The sequence below is a fragment of the Eretmochelys imbricata genome, chromosome 10 (assembly GCF_965152235.1).
Source record: "Eretmochelys imbricata isolate rEreImb1 chromosome 10, rEreImb1.hap1, whole genome shotgun sequence".
Classification (NCBI taxonomy): Eukaryota; Metazoa; Chordata; order Testudines; family Cheloniidae; genus Eretmochelys; species Eretmochelys imbricata.
This window is the reverse complement of record NC_135581.1, coordinates 81,499,245-81,517,167: the sequence shown is the minus strand read 5'-3', so window position 1 is coordinate 81,517,167 and position 17,923 is coordinate 81,499,245. Positions and strand designations below refer to the sequence as shown.

At 39.5% G+C, this 17,923-nt stretch overlaps 2 protein-coding genes across 17 annotated transcripts in view; both read right to left on the bottom strand.

Moving 5' to 3' along the window:
- Nucleotides 1-7,664, bottom strand: part of NOX5 (NADPH oxidase 5) — a 31,454-nt gene extending 23,790 nt beyond the window's left edge. Inside the window, exons 1-2 of the mRNA XM_077828133.1 lie at nucleotides 7,604-7,664; nucleotides 861-984 (exon numbers count right to left, since the gene is read on the bottom strand). Of these exons, the coding sequence (XP_077684259.1) occupies nucleotides 861-980 (120 nt within the window). The 5' untranslated portion in view covers nucleotides 981-984; nucleotides 7,604-7,664. The remainder of the gene's footprint in view (nucleotides 1-860; nucleotides 985-7,603) is intronic.
- Nucleotides 7,665-16,463: 8,799 nt separating this feature from the next.
- The window catches only part of SPESP1 (sperm equatorial segment protein 1), a 63,035-nt gene continuing 61,575 nt past the window's right edge, over nucleotides 16,464-17,923 (bottom strand). For all 16 annotated transcript variants that reach the window (XM_077827830.1, XM_077827826.1, XM_077827829.1 and 13 more), the window contains one exon: nucleotides 16,464-17,684. In XM_077827830.1, coding sequence (XP_077683956.1) covers nucleotides 16,609-17,684 — 1,076 coding nt within the window. In that variant the 3' untranslated portion in view covers nucleotides 16,464-16,608. The remainder of the gene's footprint in view (nucleotides 17,685-17,923) is intronic.

The following is a 17,923-nucleotide window of genomic DNA, read 5'->3' as shown; positions in this document are numbered from 1 at the left end:
TTCAAGCCTAAGTTAATTGTATCAAATTTGCAAATGAATTCCAATTCAAAAGTTTCTCGCTGGAGCCTGGATTTGAAGTTTTTTTGTTGTAATATCACAACTTTCATGTCTGTAATTGCGTGACCAGAGAGATTGAAGTGTTCTCCGACTGGTTTATGAATGTTATAATTCTTGACATCTGATTTGTGTCCATTTATTCTTTTACGTAGAGACTGTCCAGTTTGACCAATGTACATGGCAGAGGGGCATTGCTGGCACATGATGGCATATATCACATTGGTGGATGTGCAGGTGAACGAGCCTCTGATAGTGTGGCTGATGTTATTAGGCCCTGTGATGGTGTCCCCTGAATAGATATGTGGGCACAGTTGGCAACGGGCTTTGTTGCAAGGATAGGTTCCTGGGTTAGTGGTTCTGTTGTGTGGTATGTGGTTGCTGGTGAGTATTTGCTTCAGGTTGGGGGGGCAGCAGGAGAGTGGGGTGGGAGGAGGTACTTTTTCATGCTTTGTGTGTATAGAAAAAGATTTTCTACACTTTCCACAGTATGCATCCGATGAAGTGAGCTGTAGCTCACGAAAGCTTATGCTCAAATAAATTGGTTAGTCTCTAAGGTGCCACAAGTACTCCTTTTCTTTTTGCGAATACAGACTAACACGGCTGTTACTCTGAAACTTTTCTAATTAAGACAGGACAACAACAGACCACAGACCCTTTTCAATCTGCCAGTATTGTTTGGCACTAACTACTAACAAAAGGGTGAAGTCTAATAATACCTCTACAGTCTGAGCTCACATCTGGCTATCTGAACAGAAACACAGCAGATCATCAGCCAAACTCCCCCCAAACCCTAAAGAACTTGCCTCTTTCACTTTCAGAGCAGTTTTGAATTCTTCCAAGTCAATTTCTTTACCTTCCCCAGCGATGCTTTCAAACTGCTTCGTTACCCACTCAAGCCATTGGGTATCATCGTCTATACTCATTGTGCTAGAAATAAAAAAAAGGCACCATTAAACACTGTCACTAGGACTTCATGTTAATTGCTCAGATTTAGAAATGCCTTATTAGGCACATTAGAGAGACAACATGGCTGAGGTAATATCTTTTATTGAACCAACTTCTGTTGGTGAATGAGACAAGCTTTCAAGTTACACCAAGCTCCTCTTTGGCTCTGTGAAATGCACTCAGTGCCACAGCTAAATACAAGGTGGAACAGATTCTTTAGCACAAGTATTTAACACTTATTATAAGAGACCATTCAAAGTGGAGTGGACTGTTAACAACTCTCCAGTCATGGGGCTAGTGGGTTACGGATCATTGTAAGAAGCCATAAATCCGGTTTCAGAGTAACAGCTGTGTTCGTCTGTATTTGCAGAAAGAAAAGGAGTACTTGTGGCCCCGTAGAGACTAACCAATTTATTTGAGCATGAGCTTTCATGAGCTACAGCTCACTTCATCGGATGCAACTTCCGATGAAGTGAGCTGTAGCTCACGAAAGCTTATGCTCAAATAAATTGGTTAGTCTCTACGGTGCCACAAGTACTCCTTTTCTTTTCATAAATCCGGTGTCTCTGTTCAGTCCATGATTTTTAGTGTCTAGCAAAGTTATAAATTCAAGTTCCCAGGGGCATCTTTTGAAGCCATTGTGCAGCTTTCCTTTGAGGACGCAGCCTGAGAGGTGAGCTATGGAGTAACTGTTTCGTGAAAGGTGTTTGCCCAGCCTCTTGTATCATTTCTCTGTGTGCGGATGATTGTCTGGTTTCATCCACACAGTTGTTATTAGGGCATTTAGTGCACTGGATCAGACATATAGCAGTAAGGGATCCGTTTTGGTTTGATATGCTTTGGGAATTGAGAATATTTTGAGAATTATATTTCAATATCTTCCTATCATTGGTGTTTCCCCCAGGCCTCTGTTAAAATAGCAGGTACAGCTGTCCAGCCAGTGCCAGCGTCCTCTGTGTACAGATCTAGTTGCCAGGTCCCAGTCCCAGTCTCTCCCCACCCCATGGTCCTTGTCCACTACTCCCTCTGCTATGCCCTGCACTCCATTTGCCTCTTATCTTCTGCATTTGAGTCAAGCTGTGTTCTCCGCAACACTGCTTGAGTGCCAGCCCAGGGAGCATTGGGGGTACAATAAAGACCATCTCCTGGCTCTCAGTTCCTATGCCCAGTACCAGAGCAGTCAGGAGCAGCACTTGCCGGCAAAACCCTGCTCATCCCCTGCAGCCACGGGCTGGAGCATGCTCGGTATAGATGGAATCTTCGCAGAATTTAGCTGCCAAACTCTCACATCTCTACTGTGCATGTGCAAACTGAAACTTTTCAAAAGCTAATAACTTAGCCAGATTTGGCATTTTGTCAAGGGAACAGCAAAAATGCATATCCCCAGGCCAGGCCAAATTTCACAAATTTACCACAAAACCCTAGGGAGCTAAAGGCTTTAAATGAAACTGCTATAGGAATTTTTTTAACCTGGGCAAAATAAATGTATTTTTCCCTAGTCTTGTTCTCAGAAATGGCAGAACCATTTTTGCTGAAACTTAAAAACAAAAAACAAAAATCAGACCGAGACAGACACCTGGCATGCAAAATTTCAACCCAAATTGTTAACGTCTGGTAAAGTTACAAATAACTGAAAACAGGGTTTTATAATGGGAAGTATCAAGGAACCTTAACTACCAGGCAGAATTACCAGCTTTACTTATCATAAGAACATAAGAATGGCCATACTGGGTTAGACCAATGGTCCATAAAAACAGGAAAGAGAGAATAGTCAACAAGTCGTTTCAGTATTGTAAATCATCCCATGTGTCATGTTCTATTAAACTAAAACCCTTCCAGATACCAGATCCCATTCTTACATCTCCAGGAGTCAGCCAAATAGGGATCATCATAAGAATTTTACACTCCTCCTGAAAGGATCTTCCAGTAATATATCAGGTATTTTTATATCCAGTTTATATGTGTGTGAGAGAGACACACACAAACTAGGTATAAAATACTTGACACGGCTACACAGGTTTTATACACTATATTATAAATCTATCTATAAAGGTAAAGCATTATCAAGCTCTGTACCACTTCACACTGTCTTTTAATTTATGATTTCACACGTTTCCTGACTCATGTCCACTTATTCTCTCATATGTTAAATTGCAGCTTAGTTATTCTGTTGCCTCATTGTACTTAAAATGTAGCTGACCACAGCTGTTTATGTTATTCTTTTAATTTCCTTTATTTTACATCGCTGGCTCTATTAAATGGTCTAACCTTGAAAACTGCACCCTGCCAAAATCAGTAAAGAGCTCCTATTCACACTGAGTCTCAGTCTTTATTTATTAGCCATCAAGAACACATGGGGAAGTGTCTTTTTTCATGCTGCAACCTTTATTCAATTTTTGAACAAATCCTACTTGTGAGGCAGTAAACTGTGACTAAACTGGGGGGACGTTGCCATGGGAATGTCAGAACCAGAAACCAGATAGTAAACCACTTGCACTTTGCTATGAACTGATGTAATAGGCACTTCAGGTCCATGTGTGATAAGCCAGTTAGTTTAGAAAGTAAAGTGCAGCTCACACATCAAGGGGTATAGTTTCACTTCATCACTGGCATGGAGGCAGCAAATCTCATTTCGAAGGCTCCCTCTGTTTACTTAGTTACTTAAAAACTCAGTAAGTTGGCAAACTGACACACTATGGTTAGTGCAATAAAGGAAAACTCCAGGCCGAATGCAAACATGGCAACAGACAAGGCTCAGCTCCCACACCGCTGTCCTGGGCAACATAGTATGGGGAGGAGGTGAGGAACCCTCAATGGTGAAAGAACAGGTTACGGACTATTTAGAAAAGCTGGACATGCACAAATCCATGGGTCCAGATCTAATGCATCCGAGGGTCTGAGGGATGTGATTGCAGAGTCACTGGCCATTATCTTTGAAAACACATGGCGATCAGGGGAGGTCCCGGACGATTGGAAAAAGGCAAATATAGTGCTCATCTTTAAAAAAGGGAAGGAGGAGAACCTGCGGAACTACAGACCGGTCAGCCTCACCTCAGTCCCTGCAAAAATCATGGAGCAGGTCCTCAGCTAAACCATTTTGAAGCACTTGGAGGAGAGAAAGGTGATCAGGAACAGTCAACATGGATTTACCAAGGGCAAGTCATGCCTGACCAACCTGATTGCCTTCTATGATGAGATAACTGGCTCTGTGGATATATGAAAAGCAGTGGATGTGATATATCCTAACTTTAGCAAAGCTTTTGATACGATCTCCCACAGTATTCTTGCTAGCAAGTTAAAAAAGTGTGGACTGGATGAATGGACTATAAGGTAGATAGAAAGCTGGCTAGATTGTCGGGCTCAACGGGTAGTGATCAATGGCTCCATGTCTAGTTGGCAGCCAGTATCAAGCGGAGTGCCCCAAGGGTCGGTCCTGAGGCCGGTTTTGTTCAACATCTTTATTAATGATCTGGATAATGGGATGGATTGCAACCTCAATGAGTTCGCAGATGACACTAAGCTGGGGGGAAGAGGTAGATATGCTGGAGGGTAGGGATAGGGTCCAGAGTGACCTAGACAAATTGGAGGATTGGGCCAAAAGAAATCTGATGAGATTCAATAAGGACAAGTGCAGAGTCCTGCACTTAGGAAGGAAGAATCCCATGCACCGCTACAGGCTGGGGATCAACTGGCTAAGCAGTAGTTCTGCAGAAAAGGACCTGGGGATTACAATAGATGAGAAGCTGGATATGAGTCAACAGTGTGCCCTTGTTGCCAAGAAGGCTAACGGCATATTGGGCTGCATTAGTAGGACCATTGCCAGCAGATCGAGGGAAGTGATTATTTCCCTCTATTTGGCACTGGTGAGGCCACATCTGGAGTATTGGGTCCAGGTTTGGGTCCCCCACTACAGAAAGGATGTGGACAAATTGAATAGAGTCCAGCGGAGGGCAATGAAAATGATCAAGGGGGCTGGGGCACATGACTTACGAGGAGAAGCTGAGGGAACTGGGCTTCTTTAGTCTGCAGAAGAGAAGAGTAAGGGGAGATTTGATAGCAGCCTTCAACTACCTGAAGGGGGGTTCCAAAGAGAATGGAGTTAGACTGTTCTCAGTGGTGGCAGATGACAAGAACAAGGAGCAATGGTCTCAAGTTGCAGTGGAGGAGGTCTAGGTTGGATATTAGGAAACACTATTTTACTATGAGGGTGGTGAAGCACTGGAATGGGTTACCTGGGGAGGTGATGGAATCTCCATCATTAGAGGCTTTTAAGGCCTGGCTTGACAAAGCCCTGGCTGGCATGATTTAGTTGGTGTGGGTCCTGCTTTGAGCAGGGGGTTGGACTAGATGACCCCCTGAGGTCTCTTCCAACCATAATCTTTTATGATTCTATGAACACTGAAACAACTTCATTGAGGCTTTAGCACTTCCATGGGTCGAGTCCCAGAAACCTTGTAGTACACAAAGTTTGCAGTGCACAGTTCGTTTTTAGATGAGGTTCTGGGCATAATTTATCTCATTATTTAAATATCACGATAATACTCATCTTACAAGTGTTACAGAAAGGTACAGGGAGATTCTGAGGGAAAGGATCCATGAGACCTTAGCTTGTCCTACAGTGCCAATCAACCACAGCACCAGAAGGTCTCAGAACTCTTCAATCAGAGATCTCAGAACACTTTGCAAACCTTTATTAACATACAACTATCTGGCCACAAGATGACTCAGATTGGTTTTACACCAGTTAATTCCATTAAGTGCAATGGAGCGACTTCTAATTCACATTCCTGTGAGATCAGAATTCATAGAATCATAGAATATCAGGGCTGGAAGGGACCTCAGGAGGTCATCTAATCCAACCCTGCTCAAAGCAGGACCAATCCCCAATTAAATCATCCCAGCCAAGGCTTTGTCAAGCCTGACCTTAAAAACTTCTAAGGAAGGAGATTCTACCACCTCCCTAGGTAACGCATTCCAGTGTTTCACCACCCTCCTAGTGAAAAAGTTTTTCCTAATATCCAACCTAAACCTCCCCCACTGCAACTTGAGACCATTATTCCTTGTCCTGTCCTCTTCTACCACTGAGAATAATCTAGAACCATCCTCTCTGGAACCACCTCTCAGGTAGTTGAAAGCAGCTATCAAATCCCACCTCATTCTTCTCTTCTGCAGACTAAACAATCCCAGTTCCCTCAGCCTCTTCTCATAAATCATGTGTTCCAGACCCCTAATCATTTTTGTTGCCCTTCGCTGGACTCTCTCCACTTTATCCACATCCTTCTTGTAGTGTGGGGCCCAAAACTGGACACAGTACTCCAGATGAGGCCTCACCAATGTCGAATAGAGGGGGACGATCATGTCCCTCAATCTGCTCGCTATGCCCCTACTTATACATCCCAAAATGCCATTGGCCTTCTTGGCAACAAGGGCACACTGCTGACTCATATCCAGCTTCTCGTCCACTATAACCCCTAGGTCCTTTTCCGCAGAACTGCTGCCTAGCCATTCGGTCCCTAGTCTGTAGCTGTGCATTGGATTCTTCTGTCCTAAGTGCAGGACCCTACACTTATCCTTATTGAACCTCATCAGATTTCTTTTGGCCCAATCCTCCAATTTGTCTAGGTCCCTCTGTATCCTATCCCTGCCCTCCAGCGTATCTACCACTCCTCCCAGTTTAGTATCATCCGCAAATTTGCTGAGAGTGCAATGCACACCATCCTCCAGATCATTTATGAAGATATTGAACAAAACCGGCCCCAGGACCGACCCCTGGGGCACTCCACTTGACACCAGCTGCCAGCTAGACATGGAGCCATTGATCACTACCCGTTGAGCCTGACAATCTAGCCAACTTTCTACCCACCTTATAGTGCATTCATCCAGCCCATACTTCTTTAACTTGCTGACAAAAATACTGTGGGAGACCATGTCAAAAGCTTTGCTAAAGTCAAGAAACAATACATCCACTGCTTTCCCTTCATCCACAGAACCAGTAATCTCATCATAGAAGGCGATTAGATTAGTCAGGCATGACCTTCCCTTGGTGAATCCATGCTGACTGTTCCTGATGACTTTCCTCTCATGTAAGTGCTTCAGGATTGATTCTTTGAGGACCTGCTCCATGATTTTTCCGGGGACTGAGGTGAGGCTGACTGGCCTGTAGTTCCCAGGATCCGCCTTCTTCCCTTTTTTAAAGATTGGCACAACATTAGCCTTTTTCCAGTCATCCGGGACTTCCCCCGTTCGCCACGAGTTTTAGGTCCTGCCAGAGAATTAGGTCCTGACTGTCTAAAATAACGTTTTGATTTGCCGGTTGGGTTATTGGTAGATGATATACCTGAACTGTCAGCATTTTCCCCAGAGTGAAGGCAGCATTTTTCTGAAATTCTTCTACTTACTTTTAACAGTTTATAAAGAAAGCCTAGACCATGCAAGTATTTTCAGAGCTCTCTGTGCTGGAAGTGTATTTGTGCTTGGAGCCTCTATGCTCTCTTTATTCTAGTAAAATGTTCAAAATGCTGAACTTCCCTTTAAAACAACAAAATGCATAACTGAATGTATTTCAGACTACAACACTCCTGTCACAGAGAACACACATTACCTGAAACGTCTTTTGTGACTGTGTCCAGAGTCTCTTCCTTTTCCCAATGTCACTGTCCTGAGTTCCATTCTTCCTAACTCAATATCACAAATAAGAGTGCCATGAGACACAAAGTGTTAATTTGCCTAATTTTGATCCAGTGTTTAATATATTTACTTTAAGTTAAAATGACCCTGATGAAGCACATTTGTACTGTATTAAAATAGCAAATGTAATGATAACTATACCTATTCTAATTCATGCAAGAGCTGAAAAACAGGTATTGTAGGCACACCACATAACTGAGTTCAGTGCAAAATAGTACAACATAAAGGGGTTACTTTTATTAATTCCCAATATATTAGTATTTCTTTTCAATGGCATGTGTTCCACATTAACTCATGGTGTTCCATAGTGGGATTCCAACAGAAACCCTAATACAAGTTTAAAAAACAGATCTAAAAACGTCAACTCAGAATCAAGACACATTTACTAAAACATTATTTTAAAAGGTCATTTTGCCAGATCACATCATATAAGTATTTACTTGGATAAGAGAGAGATAAATCTTGTGTTCAAATATGCCCTGGGCTGATGCAAACAACCCTCCCCCCCCCCCGGACCCTCACAGTATTTCTATTATATATACATGCCTTAAACTTTGCTAATTTGCCTCATGAAATTTTGGCAGTCTGCTACAAAAAGGGCATGATCTAATAGTCAGTACCATGAGCTTGCCTGAAGTGGGAAACTGTGTTATTTAGTCACTTGGGGGCTGGCAGATGGACTGTTCACAGGTATGTTTTATTTCAGCATTTGTCTGTTAAGCTGCTCATCCAAATTTGTTTAAATCGATCAAATATTTCCAGAAGGCCCCTACTGTTGCTCTGAATGCAGAGATTCTCCTTTTCAACTTACAAACATAGCCACAAGACTCAGCCATTTCGCTTTCAAGTCGGAATTTGTACATGCAAATCAAGTAGTCTAGGCAGCTTATAAATAAAAGGCCCAATTCTGAAGACTTACTCAGGTGTGCAGCTTTACTCAGATGAGCTGTTCCATTTAAATCACTACCCACTGGACCACTCACCTGAGTCAAGTTACACGTGTATGTTTGCAGGATGGAGCCTTCAACTTGCCATTGAGCATTTGACTCCATAACCACAAGCAGCTGCTACTGTCACTGTAGCGCACTCCCCCACTGAGTGTGCAGACACTGCCCAATCTTCTCACGCCTCCTGCGCATGGATCCCACACCTCCCATGGAGAGGCCTTTGTGGAATCCAGACCGTAAGGGAGCTGTGCAGTGGAGGTGGCTCAGTACTCTGCCATACACAGAAGAGGAGCTCTGCCCCTCCATGGGACGACTTGGACTTTACTCAAGCAAAGCTCCCATTGACATCAGTAGTTTTACTTGAGTAAGGAATGCATAAAAGCTGAGTACAGGCCCCAGGATTTGGCCCAGGATTTTACAATCAACCCCCATTCCACTAAATAATTTCAGTACGGATTTATTTCAACCCAAACATAACAAACCAATCACCCCAGACAGCTTACTCAGAAATGAAACATGCACAGCTGATGCTACTCCAAAGAGTCATCGTGTCTGGACAGTAGCGTTCAGGGAGCACTAACTCCAGAGACGTGGTTTTGAACTTTACTGAACTGTTTGTTGTCCCAAGTTCAAAAATGGATCCCAAGCCAAATTAATGTCCTTTGAATCAGCAAGCCACCAGAGTATCAAAAAGGAGATACAGCTCAAATGCGACTGGGGTTATTTCTGACCACAATAGAAAGAGGGCCCATTATATTTTGGCTTTTACGTATTCTGATAGCCCAACCACCACAATCCACAGCTGAGAGTCAGGAAAGACTGCTTCTGACAGCTTGTCACAACTATCAAGGAATTCATTAAAAAAATCAACAAAACTCTCTGCCCTGTTACATTTTGATTTTTATAGGCCTGCTCCTGCACGCCCAGAAGAACTCCCATTGATTGGATGGGCTGACTGTCCTAGCATGCATTACTAGCCGTGTTGGCAACTCTTGCAATTTTAATCACAAGTCTCATAATATTTGGTGTTTTTCTTAAAGCTTCAGCTCCTGGAGTCATATGATTACATGAGAATTTCAGCTTTGTTTTTAAAAATTAGAACTGCAGAGGAAAGCTACGAAGTGACCCCTAATGGCTCAAAAACAAGAAGGCAAATAAAGACCCAAATTTTATTATTTTTTTAAAATATCGTGATTTTTAAGCAAATCCCATGTTTTTTGAAGGACTGGGGTTGGGAATACTTAATAAATATTCCCCTTTCACATTGTGACTTCTTGCTTCAAATGTCCCTAAGACTGATTTAAAGACAACTAATTTGGGAAGTACTGGGTGTTTTGCACAGATGAAAAATACCCTCTCTTTGAAGGCACTTGAAACATCAAAGGTGACTTTTAAGGGTTATACACCATAAGTTGACCATACAAGAATGTATTTGGCTTCATTTTTAATTAAAGTGGACTATGATGGTAGTTACCAAACGGAGATGCAACGTTATGAATCGGTGTATTTACTCCGTAATGGGTCTCTAGGCAAAGTCAGTCAGAACAAGAAAAACAGCAAAGAGAATAAGAAGAGCTGCTACCACTACCTGTGAAGCTGATGAAAGAAAGACAGAGACAAACAGAGAGGAGAAATAAAGTGTGCATAAATCCCATTTTTTTTAATTAATACCCTTTGACACAGTGTTTTCTAAAAAACTCCCTTAAAAAGAACTACCATGACTGACCAAAGACAAGTATTGTTTTTAAAGAACCGAAAATAAATAAAATTTAAAGAATAAATTCTGCATGAGCACGATATAACTTTGCCTCTTTCTCAGATGCTAAAAATAGGTGTAAAAGCTAATTAATTAAATTCTGTAAAGATTTTCTTTTTGAGTATTAAACATACTTTTACTACTTTATAATTTCACAAGTTATAAACGGCCATACAAACATTAATCGCTCAAGCTGGATACACTTGGTGTAAAAAAATAACAGCCAACAGCTTCTGCATATCAATTTAAAGAATTTTCCTTAAGTATTATATTTCCTTTCTGATTTTTTTCAATAAATACCTATTGAGTTGATTTGATATTTACCAACAGAGTATTTACACTAAAAACAAAGTACATACATGGATCAACATTATATATCACTTATAGTTAGTCATAAAATATTATTTTTAAAATAGGTTTTCCTACTCCAATTTGTAAACATGTTCCTAGAAAACAAATATAACAATTAAAGGTTTTTAAGATCCATAAAATGGTAAGAAATATTTATGACTGTTTTTTTCCTTTTAAGATTTTTGTATCATTGGTGATTTTAATATATTGGTTAATTCACGCATTTTAGATCGAATCATAAAAAATTGCCACATTCTGCAGAATAAAAGCCCTCACCTTAAATGATACATTTGAAATGCCTTTCATTCTTCAGAATTCTGCTTTTCCCAGTAGAAGTATAGGACAATGCTGGTGTATCCTACTTTTCAAGTCTTATCTAATAATTCATCTGTAAATGATTTTACAATAAAATGTAGAGATGTCTCTCTTTTAGAGGTCTAAGTTAACTCTGTCATGCTAACAGGTTTCTGTCTGTCAAATAAAAGGATTTCAGCTGAATCATTACAGAACATATGGTGGTGACATCTTAATAATTACCCTATTTCATAATTACTTTTAGAGTGGCTTATGATTACACATCTAAATAGCTTGATAAACAACAGAGAAGACTGTGTTCCTCAAATGCATACAGTAAAATCATTCTGCTATGCCAGTACAATATAAGCTGTGCACTACCAATCGTATGACTCTTTAGTGGCCTCAAACTCCACATCTGAATGTTAATGCACAAAATTCCATACAACAGAAACTTAATTTTATTTTGGAAGACACTTTTTATGGGATAATGCACATGATGGCTAAAGAGAGGATTATGTGTACTTATTCACACTGATTTTATATTTTCATCTGTTTTTTGACGTTTTTATAAATTAAAGGGGAGGTTTTAAAACGTATTTATAGGTGGTAATTTTAGACAGAAAAAATGGTTAGCACATTTAAACTGAATATTAAAAGGGGCCCTCCTAGAAAATTCCACATACAACATTTCTATACAAGAGATCACAGACATCAGGAGCTCAATCCTGGAAGGTGCTGAATACTCAGTCCTTGATCCAGCAAAGCATTTAAGCACATGCTTAACTTCAGGGAATAAAGTGCTTAAAGTTAAACCTGTGCTTAAGTGCTTTCCTGGATCAGGGACAGACTGCTCAGCATTTTGTAGGCTCAAGCCATGGAATAATAAAGAATATTTTAAAACCTCAAAAGCCAGCCCCATGAAATTACTGTCCTACCTTTCTATAAACTTGTAGTCAATAAATCAATAAATCAAAATCTTTGATCTTGGATTGCACAAAACCTGGCAGGAAATACAGATGTATGATTTCCCCAAATGTGACCTTTAAAAAAAAAAAAAAAAGGTCAACAAAGCCCAATCCTTGCCTCTAATGGATATAAAGGTTAAGATAATAAGAGTACATCATTAAAGGTATTTAGAGTATTAGAATGGCACCTCGGCTCTCTTGAATATATTAATATAATTTACCAAGCCACTACAAACACCCCTTCCAAGGCTCATGCTCACCCCCATCTCATGCTTCCCACACAAACATACCACATCACACTTAACTGCTGCACATCTTTCAACCTGAATATTTGCTAATGTTGCTGAGATGGTTAACAACATTTTGTGCAATGCTGTGAGGAAGATTTATGTATTCTTGTGTTGTAATAAGTTTGTTTATCTATTCCAGGCAAAAAAAGTTCCTTATGAAGATGAAGTCTGTTGCTTTCACTGAACACGAGTTCGAGTACAGTGACAGAGTGTCCAATACCCTGGCATAGATTTGAGTTGGCGGGATGTCACAGTCAACAAACCTTAATTCCTTCTATGAAAAGCTTTTGTTTAAGAAATATATATCAAAGCATAAATGTACTAGCCTATACAGTTATACAAGGAAGAGGCAAAGAGGCAGTTCTTGTAGGAATCATCATTTTTGACTTTCCAAACTTTTGATTTAAAATTGGTTGGAAGGAATCTTTTGTTTTTCTTAATATTCCTTACCCCCTATAACAAGTTATATCATTTTGATTAAATAAAATAGGCAAAAATTAAATTTAATGGGAGCAAGATCAAGTCCACATCAGGGGTGGTTGAACAGTTGAACTACACGTGAAAATGTTTACAAACCCAAAAGCGTTCATACAATTTATCACAAGTGATTATTTGTCCAAAATCTGTAGTAGAAAATGCAGTATTTGTTATCCTCTATTCATTATTTCCTGCCTAAAAAGTTTCAATAATTCAATCAAGAAGCAGCATTAACACCATAAGACAAAGACAATCAAGCCTATGAATACCGAACAGCAAACACTCAGTGTGAACATGCTGTAAATAGACCACATGCTGACAATTATTTATCCTGTCTACAAATGACTACTTATGAACAACAAATTCTGTACATTCAAAAAAAAAAAAACAAAAACAAAAAAAAAAAAACACCACCAACAACAAAAAAAATAAACCAGGCTTGGTATGTGAATAATTCACTAACTGAAAAAGGAGCTAAATCATAACAATTAGTCGTAACAAAACAGTTCAACAAGCTCTTATGTCCATGCTAGACAACAAACTTCTGATCTGTCAAGTAATCTCTATTTCTGAACTTTCCCATGACAATGCAACTTTTGACCTTACTGGCTTTATTTTTCTCTCCTATGTTAAGATTGTCAACATTTACAAAGCCCTGTCATATGACAGTGAGGATTTAAACTCTGTTGTCTTCTGTGGTGCCTTTTGCTTTTCCATTCCATTTCCACTTTTCTATTTCTTTGTAACATTTATTTAGGAAGACACTACCTGCCCAGCCAGTAAGTCAAGCCAACTGCTGATTTGGCCAAACTTCTTGTTTCCGGTTTCTTAGAGGGAAAAACAAACCACCAAATAGCAAAGCTTTGATATTTGAAATGAATATCCCAAATCAATAACAGAATGAATGGATGTGTTTAAAAGCCAGAAATATACTTTCAAGTTAAGTGTATTTAAAATTTTTCATCATTTGAGTGGATACTACTAAAAGACCAATAATGAGCATGTTGCAGTAGTCCGACTGTTAGATTAGTACTATCGTGGTATGATCCGAGATTTATTAGAAAAAGCTGTAAGAAACTCCACATCAGAGATAGTGAACCAACAAATCTATAAGATCAAAGAGATTTAATATGAAGTTCTGGACAATATGTCAAAAAAACTCTAAAGCTTCAATTTTCAATCAGTTTTTAACATGCACAGATGAAAAATATACAGAAAAGTAGGAACAACAGTATTTGACAAGTCTTTAAGAACTCATGTTATTTTAAAAGAAATCTTGAGAAAACAGAAACAATATAGAACAGCAAGTGCCTATGCACAAGCAGCAGAAACTATAAATTATTTTGAATTGATTAAGAACAACTTGCACATATATATCTGAAGAGAGCAAGCTCCCCTTAGTAAAGTGAAAAAAGGGTTGGAGCCTTTGATTAGTTAATACTTCACAAGGCTTGGCTTTTCATCCTCTAGATCTCAAAGTTCATTGACCTTTTGGGACCTAGTGAGCAAAAATATGGCTCTGTAAGCAGCATCTATACAGCAGAATTCAGGAGATAAATCTCTCTGATCACTGATTCATGTTGCAGGTCCGGATATCTGCCCTGTCCCAACCTGAAAACATGGTTGATTTGGATTATCTCCTCTTCAAAGGCCACGAGGTATATGGGGAAGGCAGGAAGAAGCCACCAAGAATGTTCAAGGAAACCTCGTTTCATTATGGCTTACTTTCCAAAATAAGTCTCAAAAGCCTTAAAAAAAATTAAGTCATAAGAAAAACATGGGCTCCAGCAAACAAAGGCAAGAGATATCAGCCTTGTCATACAAAAAATTCACTTGGGGTCAAATGTTGGATACAAAACTTGAATAAATAAGCTTTGAATTAGGAATATCCTCTGACATTGGAGGACAGGGAAAAATCATCCCTTTTCCAGCCCAGAATACCAGCACAGCTCCTACAGTCTAGGAAATTCCCCTATATAATGGGTCTGTGTCTGCATTTTGTCCAGAGCCCCACGTGGTAACAGATTCACTGACCACACTTGCACCTCTCCTGTGCTTCCTTCCTTTGAGCCATGGGGTAAGAGGTCCCATAAAGGAGAGCTCCCATGATGAGTAGGGTTCAATGTTGATAAATGAAAAGTAATGCACATCGGAAAACATAATCCCAAATATACATATAAAACAATGGGGTCTAAATTAGCTGTTACCACTCAAGAAAGAGATCTTGGAGCCCTTGTGGATAGTTCTCTGAAACCATCCACTCAATGTGCAGCGGCAATTAAAAAAGCTAACAGCAAGTTGTGATCATTAGGAAAAGGATAGATAATAAGTTAGAAAATATCATATTACCTCTATATAAATCCACGGTACGCCCCACATCTTGAATACTGCGTGTAGATGTGGTTGCCCCCTCTCAAAAAAAGATATATTTGAATTGGAAAAGGTACACAAAAGTGCAACAAAAATGATTAGAGGTATGGAACAACTTCCATGTGAGGAAAGGTTAACAAGACTGGGACTTTTCAGCTTGGAAAAGAGACAACTAAGTAGGGATATGATAGAGGTCTATAAAGTCATGAAAGGTGTGGAGAAAGTAAATAAGGAAGTGTTATTTACTCCTTCTCAGGTTTCAGAGTAACAGCCGTGTTAGTCTGTATTCGCAAAAAGAAAAGGAGTACTTGTGGCACCTTAGAGACTAACCAATTTATTTGAGCATGAGCTTTCGTGAGCTACAGCTCACTTGAATCTGATGAAGTGAGCTGTAGCTCACGAAAGCTCATGCTCAAATAAATTGGTTAGTCTCTAAGGTGCCACAAGTACTCCTTTTCTTTTTACTCCTTCTCGTAACACAAGAACTAGGGGTCACCAAATTAAATTAATAGGCAGCAGGTTTAAAACAAACAAAGGAAATATTTCTTCACACAACAGACAGTCAACCTGTGTAACGCCTTGCCAGAGGATGTTGTGAAAACCAAGACACTAACAGGGTTCAAAAAAGAATTAGATAAATTCATGTAGGATAGGTCCATCAATGGCTATTAGTCAGGAAGGGCAGAGATGGTGTCCTTAGCTTCTGTTTGCCAGAAGCAGGGAATGGGTGACAGGGCACGGATCACTTGATGATTACTTGTTTTGTTCATTCCCTCAGAAGCACCTGGCTTTGGCCACTGTCGGAAGACAGGACACTGGGCTAGATGGACCTTTGGTCTGACCCAGTATGGCCGTTCTCAAGTTCTTATGGAGTAGTCCAAGAGGCCCCCTTTGCAACCCACTTCCTTCCTGATGTGTCAGAACCATGGTAGTTTGACTGCAGTTAGCGCCTTCTCTACTTGTGAACAAGGGAGCCAAGGGTTGTTCCTTGACGTTTATTTGGTAGCTACAGGAACCACTATCCAGTACCAGAGTACTGCATTCCTATTGTTGAGAGCCACTAGCCCAAGAGTGTAGATCTATTTTGATGTTATATAACTTTAACAAATAAACATTAAAAGACTAAAAGCTTTACTTCAGCCCTCTATACTAACTGGTATGTATTATAGCAGCACTGCAGAACAACCCTTACAAAAGGAAATTGTATGATTTTAAACAATATATCTAAGCATAATTCATTCAGATGCCAACACAAATTTAACAACAGAATAAGCTTATCCAAGCTCAACAATCCATCACGGTAAACACTGAAAATGAACAATTTTTTAAAAATGGTGTTTAATTACTGAGTTTAATATTGTTACAGCAAAGACCAGGTCTAGAGGACAATGACGAACTAGAAAATTGATCTTTCAAATTTAAGTAAATGCAATGAAGGGCACCAATAAATAACTATTTTTAAGAGTCTATTCGTGGTTCTTAAGAACTATGTTTAAAAGCTTTATATCATCCTCTAGCAACTTCTTCAACACTTTTTTGTTTTGCTCTGCCTGACTTCCACAGAAAACATGTTTCATAGCATCAAGAACAGCAATAGCTTTTACACTAATATCCTCTGGGACATATTTCTTGTCAGAACTATCAATATATGTAGTTAGCTGAGGACTAAAATCATACAGCAGGTTAATAAATGCTCTTAACTTTCTGATTTCTGCTGTGTCCTGTTCTTCTACTTCTGTGTTCTGTTCTACCTTTTCTTTCGGAGGTGAAGGTTTAGGTTGGTGATACAGCTGACCTAGTGAAGCCTCTGCTTCTTTTTCCAGCATAAGAGATTTCGTTATATAGTTTTCAGATGACTCAACATACTCTTTGAGGTGTGGATTTTGTTTAACATAATCGGGTGGCTTCTGTAACCATTTTTTTAGCTTTTCAATCTTTTCCAAGATTGCTTCACCGGCAGGTCGATGTTTCACTTTGTCATATACATGTATCTTTTTCACCTTTGTAACATGTTTCACGTTTTCTGCTTCTTTGGTGGTGGTTTCTGTTTCTGTTAGAGTTTTCTGTTTGAGGTTTTTTACATTCTTTAAAGACTGAACTAGATTTTCCAGGGATCCATTTGTTAACTGATCAAAAGTCTTACTTTTTCTTTTTGAAATAACATTTTTAAATGTAATAAATATTTTTTTCAGTGGTGTTGTTGAGCGAGAAGACTCATTAGAGTGTAAAATAACAGAAACTTCAGTGCCAGTTCGCAGTCTCCAAAATGGGGTTGCTGTAGATGTGGTAAATTTTCTTGTAACAGCAGCCTTTTCCTTTGACTTCTGTGGCTTTCCACCATGTTTCTGGCCCACATTTAACCAAAGAGAGCCAATACTTTCACCAACATACGATTTCACTATTTTAGATGTAACGATGGTTCGTTCAGTTGGTGTGCGTTGTGTAGGAACATCTTGTATCATATCCTGCAGAATCTCCACGAGGCTCCTCAGGGTTTTCTCTTCCTTCTTCTCTTCTGACCCAAAAGGGGTTGTACGAGATTCTATAAAAGATTATCGAATAATTATAAAGTGCACTCATAAAAATTGCAGGTGCACATTTGCCTAATATACTTTCACCTATATCATGAGTAAAACAAATTCCAGCTATATCTGGACTTTTGCCATAACTTTATGATTTTCATATTTATAGAAAATCTATGATTTTTGACATTTTAAATGTAACCCTGCCTTATTAAATGAATTATGTAGGATATTTGCATGGAGTTTCTTTTTTGCAAGC